The sequence below is a fragment of the Martes martes genome, assembly GCF_963455335.1.
Source record: "Martes martes genome assembly, chromosome: 18".
In the NCBI taxonomy this organism is placed as follows: domain Eukaryota; kingdom Metazoa; phylum Chordata; class Mammalia; order Carnivora; family Mustelidae; genus Martes; species Martes martes.
The window spans coordinates 676,620-693,281 of NC_137906.1; the positions used below are offsets into that span (position 1 = coordinate 676,620).

The following is a 16,662-nucleotide window of genomic DNA, read 5'->3' on the forward strand; positions in this document are numbered from 1 at the left end:
CTGTTAAAAACCTCTGGTTAATGTTGCTTTTTTTGGTTTGTTTCTTTTAGCAGTTAGTCAACCCAGTTAGGTTCACACCTCAAGTCTCTTGCCTTCCATGGGCAAGATTCATTGTCAATTTAATTTTTAAAACCTTTGATCTGCTGCTTTGGATCTTTTTTGCAAATGAGACTAGAGTGGTGATTTACCGTATTCACTTCTCAGCGTGTTTGCTGTGCCGAGTCTGGTTTTTGTTGCTTGGGGCTCTTTTGCACACGAGTAGCTCAGGCTGAACCTAGGCTTTGTGCTGATTGATGCTCCAATTCAGGTGAATCCCCTTCTTTAGCGCACCTCTCTGGGGTTACCCCTATACTCTTTGACCCACTTGAGCCCTGGCCCCCATTGGTTCTCTGGCCACAAGTACTGAATTTCTCTCAAAGATTTAGCTGCCCACATGTACAGTTGTTACTGCTGCCACCCTTGGGGCAAAGCAAGGAAGGAAAGGGGAAAAAGGGTATATTACTTGGCACTGTGGCCCCCGAGACTCTCTTCCTGTTTACACTCACTGCCTGGGCTTCCTGGGGGAGCTGCCTCTGAGGTGTGAGTTTCATCCAGATTTCCAGGGCTCAGGGGCCTCTTTCTCCAGTGTTTTGGCTGGAAAGATGGGATTTCTGTTGGAGTCTTAGCTGCCTGTTGGAACTACTACCATAGCTCCTCTGTGGCCCGAGGATCAGGACTATGAGAGAAAAGAGAAAACAAAGCAAAAGAAACTCAAGTCCTCCCTCGACACTAACTAGTTCTTCAAGTTTATTTCCCTCCCCATTCCTCCTCCTCTTGTGTACTTTTCATTCGGAGCCCTCAGGTTACTGCTTTTGTATTTAGTGGTGTTCGTACAGTCAGCAGAAAGGTGGGCTTCGGTGGTCTCACTCTTACCTTACGTACAACACAAGTCCTCATAGTTGGTTTGTAAGACCTCTTCTCAGTATTTGTCTGGTGTGATGTATTGCTTCTCAATCCCTACTTCTTTTCTGCTACAAATAGGCACCTGGCGACCACTCGAGAAACCCACAAATGGGGTGTCTGGCTGGCTCAGTCAGTAGAGCAGAGACTCTTGATCTTGGAGTTGTGGGTGCAAGCCTCACGTTGGGCGTAGAGTTTAATTTAAAAAGAAAGAAAAGAAAGACGCCCAAAATGAGAATGGGCTTGTAAGATGATTCATGATTCGCCATAATCTGTGTAAATTTAACGCAGATTGTAATGTTCAGAGAAGTTCCTTTTTACCATTTGTGATCCTAAATGTGAGGATTTTTAACTTTCTTTCTGACTTTTTGGTGCCTGTCTTTCATTAAGTGGTTGATTTCTGAGACAGATCATGTGCCAGGATAGTCACATAGGGTTGTCCATGACAGTGGGACGCCCAAGCGGCAGGCAGTGTTGTTCTACAAACAACCAGGAGAGGGGGCTGGCGGGCTTCCTTCTCTGTAGCGGCCCGGAGCCTTCTCCACGGTGCAGTAAACCATGGCAGCCGCTTGGCTTTCCGCAGTACCTGTGACCCAGGGGCTGCTTGCCGGACGCTCTCAAGACCGGGACCATCTTGTGCTAGCCAGTGCCGCAGAAGACAGGAATCCCATTTATAGCGGAAACTGCTGAAGCGCTCTTTGACCCTCTGTCTGCATATCTCCTGAGAGTTCCTCTCTGCCGACTCTCCGGGGGAGGAGATTCAGGATCATAGCCCGTACACGGTCCAGGTCTCCTGGGACAAGGGGACCTTATACCTTATTAATTTGCTTAAATACCTGCACTGCTAGAGTCCTTGAGGGTATAGTAGGAGGTTCATAACTTTATTCAACAGAATGGTAGTATTGAGACTCCACTCGAAGTCCTGTTGTTTTTCTATAGCATGTTCATTCCCCAAAGCATGTGGTTCTTTAATCATTAATTCTTGCTTGAGGCATTTAGTTCTTGAGAACTGCAGCCTGGCTTCCAGCCCCAGCTCTCCTCCGGAGAGCTCCTCCCTAAGACGCACAGCTACCTTTCCCAGGAGTAGAAGGGGGCCGCAGGTGGGTTTGTAAAATAACTTAAAAGGGACTCTTCTGTACACAGATTACTCTTGGGGTTTGGCAACGTATGGGGGACATGTACTTCTAGGGCCAGCAAAGCTCAGAGGAGATGGGAGGTTGTCACGTTTCCCTGCTGTCTGGCTCTCTGGTTACGCTGTCTGCTCTCGGAGCATGGAATCCTGCCCCAGGTCTCCCGGTGTTCAGCAGTTGTCTCTTCTTTGTACTTTTCCTGAAAGTTGGTCCTGCCTAACTCTTTAACTTACCCTCCAGCTTTGTCTCTATTTGGGGGACACAGAGATGAATACAGTGTAATGGTAGGAGGGTCATAGTAGAGAGACCCACTGAAGTGTCAGAATTTGAGTATAACGTGTTGTCTCTGGGAGGTGACACTGGGTTTTAACAAAAAGGAAGAGTCAGTGAGGGGCAGGCGGGTTTGTTCTCTCTGAGCAGAGGCAATATGGTGTGCGAAGGCACAGAGTCAGGTGGCCTGATGCTTTCTGGGCAGTGTTTAGTTTCCTCTAATTGGGGTATGAGTGCATGGGGAGAGCAAAGGCGTGTGAACATAGTGAGATTGACAAACGCCAAGTTTCGGTTGGCTCTGGAGACTGAATTAAGGAAATTCAAACTCGTACCAAAACCTGTGGGGACAGTGGGAGGATTACGAGCAGGATAATGAGGCGGCCAGATTTTCATCTCTTAAAAGGTACTTTATTTGTAAATGAAGATAGGTTTAAAAAGTGGCAGACCTCTGAGGGAAGAGGCCATTGTCCTTTAACCAAGGAGAATTGTGGCTTGTAGAAACGGTGAGGAGGGGATGGATATCTTGAAAAAGAAACAATCTTTAAAAAAAAAAAAAAAAGAAACGAACAGTTGTTAATTCTCGGTGACTTAATACTGGCAGTGAGTAAGAGGGAGGGGTCAAGGATGACCCTCAGGTTTCTGGCCTGGGTGTCTGCTTCTTTACCAAGATGAGACGTTGAGAGAGTGGAGCAGGCGTGCAGGAAAGGAGAGGCGGTTCGCTTCGGGATGTTTGAGCCTGACGTCGGCCTCAGGCGTTCAGGAGGTATCTAGGTGCCCGCTGGTTACGGAGGTCTGGAGCTGAGATCACATAGCATGAAAATGTGGGCGACTTGCCCTAAAACCTATAGTAGCGGATGAGATTGTGAGGTTTGGATGTAGGGGGGGTCAGACGGTGAAGGGTGGCACCGTGGGAATGCGACAGAGGCAAGCCGCAGAAGACAAAGCCTAGAAAGAGACGAAGGTCTAGTTGGATAAGAGACTCAGGAAAGAATGGTTTGTGGAAGCCGCAGGGGTAGACAGTTTTAAGGAGGAAGTGATAGCGCAGAGACAGGGTAGAGCAGGACAGGGGAGCATCCGCTAGGGTTGTCCACGTGGAGGTCACTGGGCCCTTTGGCAGGAACGGTTTTGGTGATCAGTTGGGACAGGAGCTGAAGTGCCGTGAGCTGAAGTGAAGGGCGAGAGCAGAGACAGTGGAAACAGGCTTGGTTAGCGGTGAGGGGAGAGGGGACTGTTTGCAGCCCCGGCCCTCGAGCTGGAGCCTGCGTGACTGTGGTTCCGTGATTTTGCTCCTGCCGCGCTCAGCTCCTCGAATGTGGCGCCAGAGAACTTGCTTGGCTGGTTGGACTCCAAGTGGGCGTCTTCAGGGAGCAGCTGGGAGCGTTTTTGTTACTCGGGGACTCGCAAGACCCTTCTGTGTAACCGCAGGACAGGCTCCGGCCCTTCAGAGCCCAGCAGGCCAGCGGCCGGTCGGTGAGGGATTTCCATCGCCGTGGCTGATTGGTCGCAGAGACGCTCATTCGTCAGCTGCCCTTTTTCTCTGTTCATATGGTTGGGTGATGATGGTTCAGATAATTTTATTTGGAATGAGGGTTCATATTTTCCAGCTCAGTTGTGTCTTTAAAACTGCTTGCTGAGCGGGGGAGGGGCGCCTGGGTGGCTCAGTGGGTTAAAGCCTCTGCCTTCAGCTCAGGTCATGATCCCAGGGTCCTGGGATCGAGTCCCGCATCGGGCTCTCTGCTCAGCAGGGAGCCTGCTTCCCCCCCTCCCCCCGCCTGCCTCTCTGCCTACTTGTGATCTCTCTCTGTGTGTCCAATAAATAAATAAAATCTTTTTAAAAATAATAATAATAATAATTTTATTTGGAATGAGGGTTCATATTTTCCAGTTCAGTTGGGTCTTTAAAACTGCTTGCTGGGGCGCCTGGGTGGCTCAGTCAGTTAAGCCACTGCCTTCAGCTCAGGTCGTGATCCCAGGATCTTGGGATCGAGTCCCACATCGGGCTCCTTGCTCAGTGGGGAGCCTGCTCCTCTCTCTGCCTCTGCCTGCTTGTGCTCTCTTTCTCTCTCTGACAAATAAATAAAATCTTTAAAACAAAACGAAAACAAAAAAACTGCTTGCTGGCAGGGACGCACCTGGGTGGCTCAGTGGGTTAAGCGACGGCCTTTGGCTCAGGTCATGATCCTGGAGTCCCCGGATCGAGTCCCGCATCGGGCTTCCTGCTCGGCAGGGAGTCTGCTTCTCCCGTTGACCCTCCCCCTGGTCGTGCCTGCATTCTCTCTCTCTCTCAAACAAATAAATAAAATCTTTTAAAAAGAACAAACAAACAAAAACTGCTTACTGGGGGCACCTGGGTGACTCAGTTAGTTCAGCATCTGACTTTGGCTCAGGTCAAGATCTTAGGGTCCTGGCATGGAGTCCTGTGTTGGGCTCCTTGCTCAGCAGGGTGTCTGCTTCTCCCTCTGCACCTCGCCCCCTTGGGCTCTTTCTCCGACAAATAACTGAAATATTAAAAAAAAACGAAAGGATGTCTCGGTCCTGGGATCGAGCCCAGCCTTGGGCCCTTCGCTCAGCGGGGAGTCTCTTCTCCTTTCCCTCTTTCTCAGAGACAAACAGGAGGACCTGCTGGTCTTCCTCCTGGTCCTTCCTCCCGTCTCCGATGGTGACTTCGCCTCCTTCACTGAGAAGATTATCCAATGAGTGGGCGGCCTTTCCCTTCAGATCCCCTCAGGTTTGCCTCCCCCGCCCCGCCCAGTGCTGTGGTCTCCGGGGAACACGATGAGCCTCTTTGCCGAAACGTGGGACTTGTTTTTCTGAGGGTCTTTCTCCCCTGTAATTTCGGGCTTTCCGAGGGCTTAGCTCCTCAGCTGGCGGCCGTGCGGCCGTGTCCCCCCAGAACCGGCCGTCCCCAGGCTGTCGCTGCTCTTTTATTTCTACGTGGCAGGAGGGTATTTTGGTCTGTGACGCTGCGCACAGCGGGACCGTGACCGCCGGGAACTGCAGACGTCACCGTCGAACGCGGCCGGTCTACCCTGTGCAGCCTCGTGGCCGTGCGGCGTCCCCTCAGACCTGTGTCGTCCTCAGGGCCCCCGGACGGCCGCTCCTCCTGCCCGCGCGGAGCTCCGTCGTCTGAGCCTCGCGGTCCCCACCACGTCCCGCCCGCACCTCGCCGCGTCTTCCCGGGCCCGGCCGGGCTTCAGGTCCCACAGTCGCTGCGCCTTATTGTCCGCTTGGTCCCGTCTGTGCGCCTGGCTCGGCGGGGCCGGCGGGGCTCGGCGGGGCCGGCGGGGCTCGGCGGGGCCGGCGGGGCTCGGCGGGGCCGGCGGGGCTCGGCGGGGCCGGCGGGGGGTGTTGCAGGTGCCGCAGGCAGGGCCGGGCGCGCCGCGGGCAGCAGTCGTCCTCCACCCGCCGACGCCTTCCCGGCGCTGCTCCGCGGGCCGCGGGCAGCCACTGTCCTTCGAACTCCGCGGAAGGAAACCTCTTCCCGGGCGGCGAAGGGGCGGCTCCGGCTCCGGGAGAGGGACAGACGCCCGTGCGCCGGGAGAGACGTCGCGTCGCTCTGGCGCTGTCGCGGCTCCGCGGCCCGGGCCCGTGCGCCTCACGTTGTTGCGGGTCTTCCTGCCGTGCGGCCTGGGGCACTTCGCAGATGCACCGAGCAACCGTGCTGGGGGCGCGGAATCTGCCTGAAGCATTTTGATGCGGGGGCGGCCGCCGCGCGCCAAACGACGGAGGCAGAGCAGCCCCGAGCACCGTCCCTGAACAACTCCGGGACGACTCGGTGCCGCGAAAGACCAGCTTCGGCTCGGAGGGAACGTTCGCCCTCCTGAGAGTTGTCAAGTCATTCTGCTTGGCCTTCACTTCCCTGAGTCCTTGACCTACAGCGCACGTCGCTTCAGTCGTCCGCCTTTGCCTTTCCGTCCTTTGCGCGTCCCCCCGTCAGGCCTAGTCTCCTGCCGCCTCCTGCCGTGTCCCCTCCAGTCCGGGTGGCGGGACAGGCCGGCCGGACCGACTTCCTTCTCTGCTCGCGCATCTCCGCCCGCGCCGGCTTTGCGCTCGTCTTTCATGGGAGCCTCCGAAACCCCTGCTGTACCCCAAGCACAGACCCCGTTGCTTCTGCTTTTGCATCTGCCTCTTGGACCTTCCTCACAGGTTGTTTTACCAGACACGGGCCAGACCTAAATTTGCTTTGGTGCCGGGAACACTGAGGTTTGTTTGAACAAAGAACATCAGTGCAAACTGTACTGAAAACAAATTGTTTAAAATCTGAGGGGCAGGGCGCCTGGGTGGCTCCGTGGGTTAAGCCGCTGCCTTCCGCTCAGGTCATGATCCCAGGGTCCTGGGATCGAGCCCCGCATCAGGCTCTCTGCTCAGCGGGGAGCCTGCTTCCTCCTCTCTCTCTCTGCCTGCCTCTCTGCCTACTTGTGATCTGTGTGTCAAATAAATAAATAAAATCTTTAAAAGAAAAAATCTGAGGGGCAGTGAGGAAGATGCCTTTCAAAAGCCTGATAACTTTAGAGCCAAATAAAGGGGAGTTTGCAGATCAAAATCTGGTTGCCATTCATTGTCAGCCTGCCTGATGCAGCCACTCATGTCTCCTAAGAATTCCCAAGCGGGGTTAACGGGGTCATATTGTGAATGCCTCACCTCCAAGGGATTTGAGTCCAGTGAAATCTCATTAGAGCTGAGAATGTTTCGGGATCCTTAGTGCTTTGATTTTTCTTTTCTGAAATTGGGTTTTATTTTATAATTTGAGTTCATCTAAATGTTGGGTTCTGTATGTGTGATGCTTGGCTGTAGCATTGATTATTATGGAAATCCTCTGTTGTACGTTTCTGTTTGCACTGTGGCGCACTTGTGGATTTTTTTATACTGAAAATGTAGAATAGAGTCTGTTTTGAAGGTCTTAATAAAGCAGTGACACTGCATTATAGGAAAAGTAAAGGTTAATTTCTCCACAGTTAATCCTTAGTCCCCACGATCCAGTTGTCCCCACCACTGTCATTCCACCAAACTACTTGCACAGGCCACTGGTGCCCTCTGTTTTGGCAAATCCGGTGACTTCTGACTGTCAACCTGCTCCCCCCGCCCCCGGTCCTGGTCTTCACTTACTGTGTAGTTGGTGGGGACTGTGGCGCGCTCCTGTTGTTTTGTGGGACTCCTTGCTGATACGTTCAGCCTGCTGGTCACACTAGAACTAAAACTAGACAGGTGGCTGGACAGAGTTCTCCTTGTTGTTCCGAAAGCAACCACAAACTCGAACTCGGATTTCAAATAATAAATTTTCCCCAAACAGCCTAAAAGCCTGACACTGAACCCTGACTCTTCTCTTTCCTTCGCCCTGTCCCCGCCCCACTGAGGTGGTGGTTAGGTCCTGTTGACTGTACCTCGGGGTGGCCAGGAGCGCTTCACTGTCCAGTCTCATTGCCAGCCCTGCCTCATTTCTTCTCACCTGAGGGCTTGTCACTCCTTTCCTCGGTTGCTTTCCGGTGTCCGCAGAGCCACGTGCAGCCTTGCGGTTGGAGCCCCTGCGGTCTTGTTCTGATGACCCAGCCTCAGGTCCCACAGCCTCTCATGCAGCTGTTTCCTAAAACTCTGTGATTTTTGTTCTTCTGGCCATTTACTCGGGCTGTTCCTGCCCTGACTCCCCTTTCCTGTAATCATTTTGCCCAGAAAATCCTTCAGGGCCCAGGGCAAGGGTTTCCTCCTCTGTGAAGTCATTTTTGAGTCTAGAGTAAATGTTTGGGGGATTATGAGGAGTAGAACTTAATTACAAGTGCCTCCCTAGTGACTGCCGTTTGTGGAGACATAGCTGTGTGACAGGCATCCTGTTGAATACTGAATGCTAGAAGCGGATGGTGAAGGACATGAGCTTTGATGGCCGAGTCCCAGCTCTGCCATTTCCTAGCCGTGTAACCTTGGGCAAGTTACTCGCCATCTCAGCGTCGGTTAAGTCGGAGGGCTCAGTGTGCTCGCCATATGGGAGGTGAGCAACAAATGGTAGCTGCTGGCAGTATAAACGGAAAGATGTTCCTCCCTCCGAACCCCCTGGTGAGATATTAAGATCTGTTATCATTGCTGTTGTACAGATGGTGAGACCCCGGCATAGGGCGGCTGGCTAATGTGCTGCTTCCCCCAGAGCAGCTGTGGGCCTGTGGCTCATTCATCTGTTCATTTCAGAATGTCTTTAAGCTCAATAAATATTTACTGAGTTGGACTGAAAGATGAGTCCGGAGCTCCCAGGTCAGAATGAGAGATGAAACTTCAAAATTGTCACCTACACAAGGGCGGTCACTGGAACTGTTCTTTTTTCTTCTCAGTCCTGTGTCACCTGTGAGAGTCCGCACATTTCAGCCCCCCCTCTGGCAGTGAGCTCGCTCTGGCCTTGTGACTGGTGAAAATTCTCACCTTCAGCTGTTACGTGTTTGTTAAAACTTGCTTGTATTTGTCTTCTTTCCCCAGCTGGACTGTGAACTGTGTGGGTGGAGGGCTACGCCTGTACCTCTGTCCATTAGCCCCTGCCCCTTCCAGTCCTGGTTTTTGTTTTCTAAGATAACAAGTCAAAATCTGACGTTTAATACTAATCTCAGAAAGGAATTCTCAGCTATTTCTTTTTTTTTTTTTTTAAGATTTTATTTATTTATTTGACAGAGATCACAAGCAGGCAGAGAGGCAGGCGGGGGGGCGGCGGGAAAGCGGGCTCCCTGCCTAGTAGAGAGCCTGATGCGGGACTGGATCCCAGAACCCTGAGATCGGAGTCGACCGGAGCCGAAGGCAGAGGCTCAACCCACTGAGCCACCCAGGCGCCCCAAATTCTCAGCCATTTCTAAGTGATACCAATGCAACCAAGATTGTTTTATAATCTTTCTATAATCTGGATTAAGAGAATGTTACTTTCTTCATATTTTTCAGGTAAAATGTATTAAGACTGCACCTCTGCTATTTGTTATATTTCTTTTAGTCCGTATCTCTGTGGGTGTCAGAATTCTGATACACACTTGTGGCCTCTGAGAGTCTCCGACACAGGCTCTCCTGCTCCCCTTCTCTCATTTTACAGTTGAAGAAACTGAAGGCCACGCTCCAGCCGGTGCTCCCGCTTGTCGTCTGCCACAGCGTTCTCTGAACAGCTTGGTCAAGACTCAGGATTCTAAAGGGAATAAGAATTCTAAATTCTTTGTACTTTTCTTTTGACAGAGCTGAAAAGCTTCAGCTGTTGAATCACAGGCCTATGACTGCTGTTGAGATCCAGCTGGTGAGTGAAGATGGCCTGAGCGAGAGGGGCTGGTTTCTGGGCCTGAGAGGGAGGAAGGGTGATAAAGGCGGAGAACAGACGAGGCGGGCACTGCCATTTCTTGAAAAGACGGCCCGACTACCCCCATTTCACGAGAGAAGGGGACCTCACCAGTTTGATCCTAGTCGCTGTGGACTTGGCGAAAGTAAGAGACGAGAGGAAATTTAGTTCCTTCCTCGGGGTTTGGGCATCTCAGTGGCTCTTTGTCTCCCTTGATGTCCTGCCCCGTTCTGGCCACTGGTTTCCTGTAGGGGTTGTTGCCAACCAGATGTTGCATGGAAACAATAGACTCACCACGACTCTGGCAGAATTTCTCCTCCCCGACTCCCGCCCTTCGACCCTGCTCCCCTGTTTCTGTTCTTGGTTCACGGAGCACATGTGCCCTTCCTCCCGTGCTCTCCCGGCCTCCTGGCCCAGTCTCCCAAGCCAGAAACCTGGAAGTCATCCTCTGCCTTTGATCTACGCACTTAGTCCCCAGGTTCCGTTGCTTCTGGCTTCCCTTGTTCTCTCTTCTCTCCCTGCTGCACCGTGTCCTTTTCTGTCACTTCTCAGTGTGGCTCTCGCGGTTGTCCTCTTGTCATCCCTGCCTCAGTCTGGCCCCTCCAGTCTACCTCTCCCGCCGCGGTCAGTTCACTTTCTAAAACCACAGACTTGATCGTCTTGTTTCGCCGCATACGACCGTGCAGTGGACTCTCATCACTTGCACAGGCGACACAGCAGTCACAGCATAGAGCTTTAGACTGGTACGAAGCAGCCGGAGTAGGAGCCACACATGGTCTCAGGAGAGTATGAAAATGAGGCCCAGTGAGACAAACCGAGCAGCTGCTGTGTGGATGTCCTGGGGCAGTTTCCCTCCGCTGTGCAGGGCAGAGAATACCACGAGGCTCCAAATACCAGGCAGGCCATTTAACTGCCAGTTTAAGAAAAAAAACTGATCGGAGAATTAACAAAAGGAGAATTAAGGAATTTGCAAAGTCAGTTTTAGAAGCACTTCTCCTTTGTCAGAGCTCCTTCAGAAAAGTGTGGAAGAAAGTAGCCAGAAATACCTATGATGTTTAGAGTTGCTTTATAAAGAACCCTTTTTGAAGGGGTCACGGGAATTTAGTTTTTGACTATAACTTTTATTGTCTTCCCAGTGTTGTTTCTGTCCTTCAAAGTGCACCCAAAATTAGATTAGAAAAATTCCTTCCATAAAGGGTGACTTTCTGGGGGAACTGGCCTTTGGGCTAAATAGAAATCTTTTTTTTTTTTGTACCCTTATTCTGATGCTTTCAACTGTGTTGGAGATACAGCTTAGAAAAGAAAAAACAAACAAATCAGCAAGAAACTAATCCATGTCCCTCTGGGTTAAAGATCACGTGTCCTGTCTCCTCCAACTTTAATCAGCAACATATGTTATTCATGGCTTAATGACAGATGGAGAGAGGAGATGAGGATTAGCGTGCCCTCATCCCTGTAGAAACTCTGTCATTACTTGGTACAATTAGCTACTATTAAGAGTGCCTGCTGTATGCCCTGCGATTTGTGTATGTCACCTTTCATGCCCTCAGCAGAGTCTGTGCTAGTGACGGGCTAATTGGGTCTGTCTGACAAAGCCTTGCTTTCTCCTCCAAGCCGCGTGCTTTGCATAGCGAGAAGGAAGATGTGTGTGGTGTCCCCGAGACTGTCTGTCCTTTTCTCCTTTTCACTGGTGGGTAGTAGGTCTTCCTGTGTATGTTGTTTCCCAGCAGTCAGACCATTTTATAGTCCCGATTTTCCCCAGGCCTGGGATTTGGCTACAGAGGGTAGCGAAACATTTACCAAGGCTTGTGGCAGTGTCTCTTCTACCAAGTGAGGGATAAGAAATGAGGTTTTCGCACAGGGTGTGAAGTACAGAGGATTCCCTGCGATAACCTTACAGCTCATTTATTCTCCTCACGTCCAGAAGCACGTGCGGCAGCCAGCGTTTATTAGTGCTCGTTTTGGAGGCTGAAGCTGCTTTTAGTTACACCTCAGCCATGATTTGCCTCAGATCCACAGGTGACTGCCTGCTGTCTGTGAGGGAGGGAGGAAGCCACCAGCTTCTGTGATTTCTGCCACTCCCTGTTGTGTGTTCATATGGGAACAGTTCGTGAGCTCTCTGGCCTGAAGACCCGACAGTGAGCCTCGTGACCTCACAGGCCACTGTCCTGAATAGCACTACCATATATGTATGCCCGTTAAAAGTCAGTGATTATTGGGGCGCCTGAGTGGCTCAGATGGTTAAGCCTCTGCCTTCAGCTTATGGTTATGGCCCTAGGGTCCTGGGATCGAGCCCTGCATCGGGCTCCTGGCTCAGCGGGAGGCCTGCTTCTCCCCCTCCCACTCTCCCTTCTTGTGTTCTGTCTTTCTCTGTCAAATAAATAGATTGTTTTTTTTTTTAAAGTTAATGATTATAGGGGCACCTGGGTGGCTCAGTGGGTTAAACCGCTGCCTTCAGCTCGGGTCATGATCTCAGGGTCCTGGGATCGAGCCCCACATCGGGTTCTCTGCTCAGCGGGGAGCCTGCTTCCCTCTCTCTCTCTCTGCTGCCTCTCTGCCTGCTTGTGATCTCTCTCTCTCTGTCAAATAAATAAATAAAATCTTTTTTTAAAAAAAGTGATTATAAAATGTCTTGGAATAAGTAAGAGTTTCATGGCTTACAAAACACTGTAATATGTGTTCTCATTTGGTCCTTACTGTAGGCATTACTTTCATTTTACAGTGGAGAAAATTGAAAGTTACAGAGATTAAGTGAACTGTTCTGGGTCAAATAGTTAGAAGTGTCCATTGTTACTAGTTTGAGTTGTTTTGTTGTTTTGGGTAAAGTAGGAAGTTTGCCTTGACAGCTTAGAATGAGAAGCAACCATTTTTGGAGTAGAGCAGGCCGGTTTGACAGCCCCTGGGAGTTTGTATGTGATGAGACTTCTTTTTGACCCGTCTGCAAACACTTGGGAGTTTCACATTCATTCGCCCTTATATTCGGAACAACTTGAAACCTCAGGTGTTTGAGAATGTTGAGATGGTGCTTTGCGTGTCTCCTTATTTTGGCCTCAGTTTCCTCTGTGTTGGGAAGAAAAGGTGACGAGTGATACGGTTCGTATCATTTTGTCTTGATCCAAGAGGGGTTAGTAAGTTTTTGGTTTCTGAGAGTTTCTTTTTGTGTATATGTGTTTCATTTTGCTTAATGAGGTTTGGGTTTTCTTGCTGTGACTGGGAATCTTAGTTTGCAAAGTTTCTGACCCGGGGACTGTGTGCTGATGAAAGCTTCTGTTCTTTGGCTCTCTCACCGGGAACACGTTAGCTGACGCCCGATCATCGCTGCATCTGCCAGACCAGAGACGGGGATGCAGGAAGGTGGCCTGGTCAAGTCTTCTCTATTTGGTTTTCTAAAAATGAAGGCGTCTCAGAAGTCTCAGAACTTATTAGATAACTAATAAGTTCTTTCAAACCAGTGGACTCTAGTCTGCATCTCCGAGGGAGGAAAGAACAGAGGCATAGCACTCTAGAAAGAGCTGGAATCCAAAGCCACCAGACCTCGCGCTACTTGCTGGGAGGCCCAGGTCGGGTTTTCTTCGTAGTGCTGAGCCCGCGCTACGCATCTGTGGACGGCCGCGTGCTGGGTGCTGACTGGGGCAAAGGCCCCGCACCAGTGCCGCTGGGAGGTTGTCGGCGTCCCAGAGCCGTCTGACCCCCCCCTGCCCGCTTCCCCTGAGCTGGGGAGCCGTTCCGAACCAGCCCCTCGTGCCGGTTCACGGATTTGGAGACCTTCCTCTCCCAGTGGAGACCGTCTTTTCTTAAGATTAAATAATCAAATCGGATGTCCCGGTTCCAACGCCTTCGTATTTTGGAGGCAGTCTGGGTTAGATTACTTCCTTTTACACACCTGATTTTACATGTCTGGTTTAAAAAATGGATTTTTGAGGGTCATTTCTTGTTCAATAGAGCTTACATTTTATGGAGCCTTTGAATCTTCAGGAAATGGTCATTTTATATGACCGCAGCCCCGTTGGTTCACTCAGGATCTCCCACCCTAGAACACTCAGGATGATTCTCTGGTCGTAGAAACATTTTTGAAGAGACCAGTGGTTTGCCAGGAGTTTGTGATGTGATCTTGGACACGTTACCTGACCTGATCAGCCTGTCTGCTGTCGTCTGAAGTGAGGTAGTCAGACTGAAATCCTTTCCAGGGTTGTAAGCCTAGCTTGTCATTTGTTTTACTTAAATCTGCTAGGATTTCTTCGTGGAATTCCTCTTGGTCTTAGTTGGCAGATTTCAGAGTTGCTTTGGGAAATGCCGCAGAACAGAACCCTGGACACATCTAGCTGTTTGCGACAGATGACTGGTGCCGCTGAGGGAACGTGGGTTAGTACTTTGCCTGCCGGTGTGTTACTCTTAAGAGCATTGTTGGCTGTGTTTGTATTCGTTAATATATGGAGAACTAGAGGTGAGGCTAAGAAGACTGGCTCATAACGGTGGGTCGCTCGTGGGTAGATTTCCAGGACGTGTCAGGCTGGGCTCTAAGTGGACCTAATTTAGTGAGAGGCGGGGTCGTTGCGCAGCCGTCACTCGTCAGACTCCGGCTCCACGTTCCCAGGAGGGGACCGGGGCCACATGGTGTGTGTTAGATTGATTGTAGGTGTCAAGTGTTGGGCAGGCCTGGCTTGGGATTCCTCTCCTTGGCCGGGATTGTCCCGAGGGTCGAGAGAAGCTCCAGACGGGAGCGGTCAGGCACGTGGGCTCCGGAAGAGCTGCTGGTGGAGCGGGTGGGGCTGCGGGAGGGGCTGCGGGAGGGGCTGCGGGAGGGGCTGCGGGAGGGGCTGCGGGTGGGGCCGCGAGTGGGGCCGCGGAGAAGTCGAATGAGTTGCTGATAGGATCCCCGAGTTAGAGCTGTGCTTGTGAACTACAGAAGTCTGTGAGGGGCCGTTTCACTCGCAGCGGTGAGTTTTCTTGGCACATACAACACACTCACGTGCGCACCTGGGTGGGCGTAGGACTGGTAGAGTTTTCTGTTTCTTTGAAGAAAAGTGCTAACCTGCAACTTGCTTTTGGCCTCGGCCCATTTTGAGCGCTTGCTTGGCGATTGGAGTCGGCTTCTCCCTCCCTCCCGCCAGTTCGGAGCGGACCGGGGGACGCAGGGGGGCTCTGGGGCCGGCCGAGCTCGGCACGCGGGGGGCGGGCGGACCGGAACAACCTGGTGGGGAGGGCAGGGCCGGCGTCGGCCCGTGCGGCCCGCGTGTAACCCTCCCAGGTCTCCTCCTGCAGATGGTGGAGGAGAGCGAAGAGCGGCTCACGGAGGAGCAGATCGACGCGCTCCTGCACACCGTGACCAGCCTGCTGCCGGCGGGGCCCGAGGCCGCGCCCAAGACGACCCCGGACGACGCGGCGATGGATGACGAGGACCCAGCGTAGGGGCCCGGCCGGCCCGGCCGCCTCAGGACCCCGCGAAGTCCGCAGCGGCCGCCCGGAGGACTGCTCGGGTCTCGCCCTCCGTCCCGGCAGGCCCGGTTGCGCGGCCGCCGGAGGAACCACGGAGCCCGGCTTAGGAGTCCTCGAGCCTCCGGGAGGCGCGGCGAGCGGCCGCGGGCCGTCGGGCGGAGAGCGCAGGGGGCGGCCGCAGTCAGGGCAACGCCGTGGTCCGCCGTGGTGAACGTGTTTCTTCGCTGGCCTTTGCCGTAGCCCAGGGCGGCCCCGTACGCAGCGGGGGGGACTGCTCGTGTCGCCGGCGCTGGGCCGCGTCGTCCGCTGCTCGCGGCGCCTCCCGAGCCGCGGCGCTGCGTGCGGTGGGGGCCGAGCGGGGGCGTCCGGGCCGCGACCGACCCGCTGTGGGTGGCCGTGGGCGGCCCGGCTTGGCCCGCGGGAGCGGAGGCGCCTCCTCGAGGACGGCCAGGGGAAGAGCGGCCTGCGGGGCGGTGGTTCCCCCGCGCACGACGCAGTCGGCCCCGCGAGCGCCCGCCCTCCCCGGACCAGCCGCCCAGCGGGCCGCGGCCACGGAAGCCCGGCTCCTGCCCGCCCCCTGAGGCCGGGGGGCTGCGCTTGCGGGGGCGTGGGGGGGGCGACATAGGGACCGGAGATAGGGACTCAGCCTGGTACTGAGAACCCGAGCTGGTTGGCGGGGCGGGGGCCTCGGCTCCGGTTGCGGGTCGTGGGGGAAGGACCATGTGAGGAGCTTGCTGAGGCCGAGCTTTGGGGAGTCGGTGGCCCCAGACGGGGGGTTGCCCTAGGTCCTGGGAATGTTGCTGAACAGTGATTGCCCACATTTGCTCTGCCCCCCATTTGGGGAAGAAAATGCCCACAGACATTAATTTTTCAAATCAGTGCGCCTTTTATTGTGAGATTACATATTTTTGGGTGCTATTAATTGGATTACTTCCCACGCCCTTGTAATTACAAGATTATTTCACCCCCCCACCCCCGCCAGTCACAGTGATGTGGTGGTTTAACCTTATCACTGAGGATCAGCTAAGACCTGTTTACAGGCACAAAACTAGAATTCGAAGGGCGTTTGTTTTTAAACTCTTCGGTATTGGGAGTTTTACCAGGAACTGTTGATTTATTTGTCAAGGCATCAAACCCATGTCACTGTTTCATTTTAACCTTGAGTGTAGTGTATTCAGTGCATTTTCTTAATGGATTAATCTAGTTAATAATAAATTGTTTCCAAGTGACTGCCAGCTTTTGGTATTTCTATAAATATTTGAAGAGTTTGTTTTGCCGTGAACAGAAATAAAATCTGACTTAAAAGGTAAAATGTGTGAATTTTTTGTTAAAAAAAAGAAATCGAATCTATTTAGGTCTGAAATCTGTTTTAGATTGCAAGAAAATTTCAACTTTCAATACTTGGGACCTGAATTTAACCTCCGTTTCTGATGAAGGCAGGCAGGCTCTGGGAAGACTTAGAAGAAACATATTCTGCATAATATTCCTGTCATATTAATAACATTTCAGAAATAAGGTAATTTGCACAGGAAATGTAATCAGTATCACATCTGGGAAGGAGAGCTGGGGAGCCTGGGAATCTTTTCATTTTATATCCTTCTG

The 16,662-nt window shown here is 52.4% G+C and overlaps 1 protein-coding gene across 3 annotated transcripts in view; it reads left to right on the top strand.

Moving 5' to 3' along the window:
- The window catches only part of CRCP (CGRP receptor component), a 37,994-nt gene extending 21,622 nt beyond the window's left edge, over window positions 1–16,372 (top strand). For 2 of the 3 annotated variants that reach the window (XM_080829888.1, XM_080829886.1), the window contains exons 5-6: window positions 9,528–9,585; window positions 14,887–16,372. In XM_080829888.1, coding sequence (XP_080686014.1) covers window positions 9,528–9,585; window positions 14,887–15,033 — 205 coding nt within the window. In that variant the 3' untranslated portion in view covers window positions 15,034–16,372. Of the gene's footprint in view, window positions 1–4,942; window positions 5,068–9,527; window positions 9,586–14,886 lie in introns of those variants that run through there. The other variant, XM_080829887.1, reaches the window with a different exon arrangement.
- The last annotated feature ends 290 nt before the right edge of the window (window positions 16,373–16,662 follow it).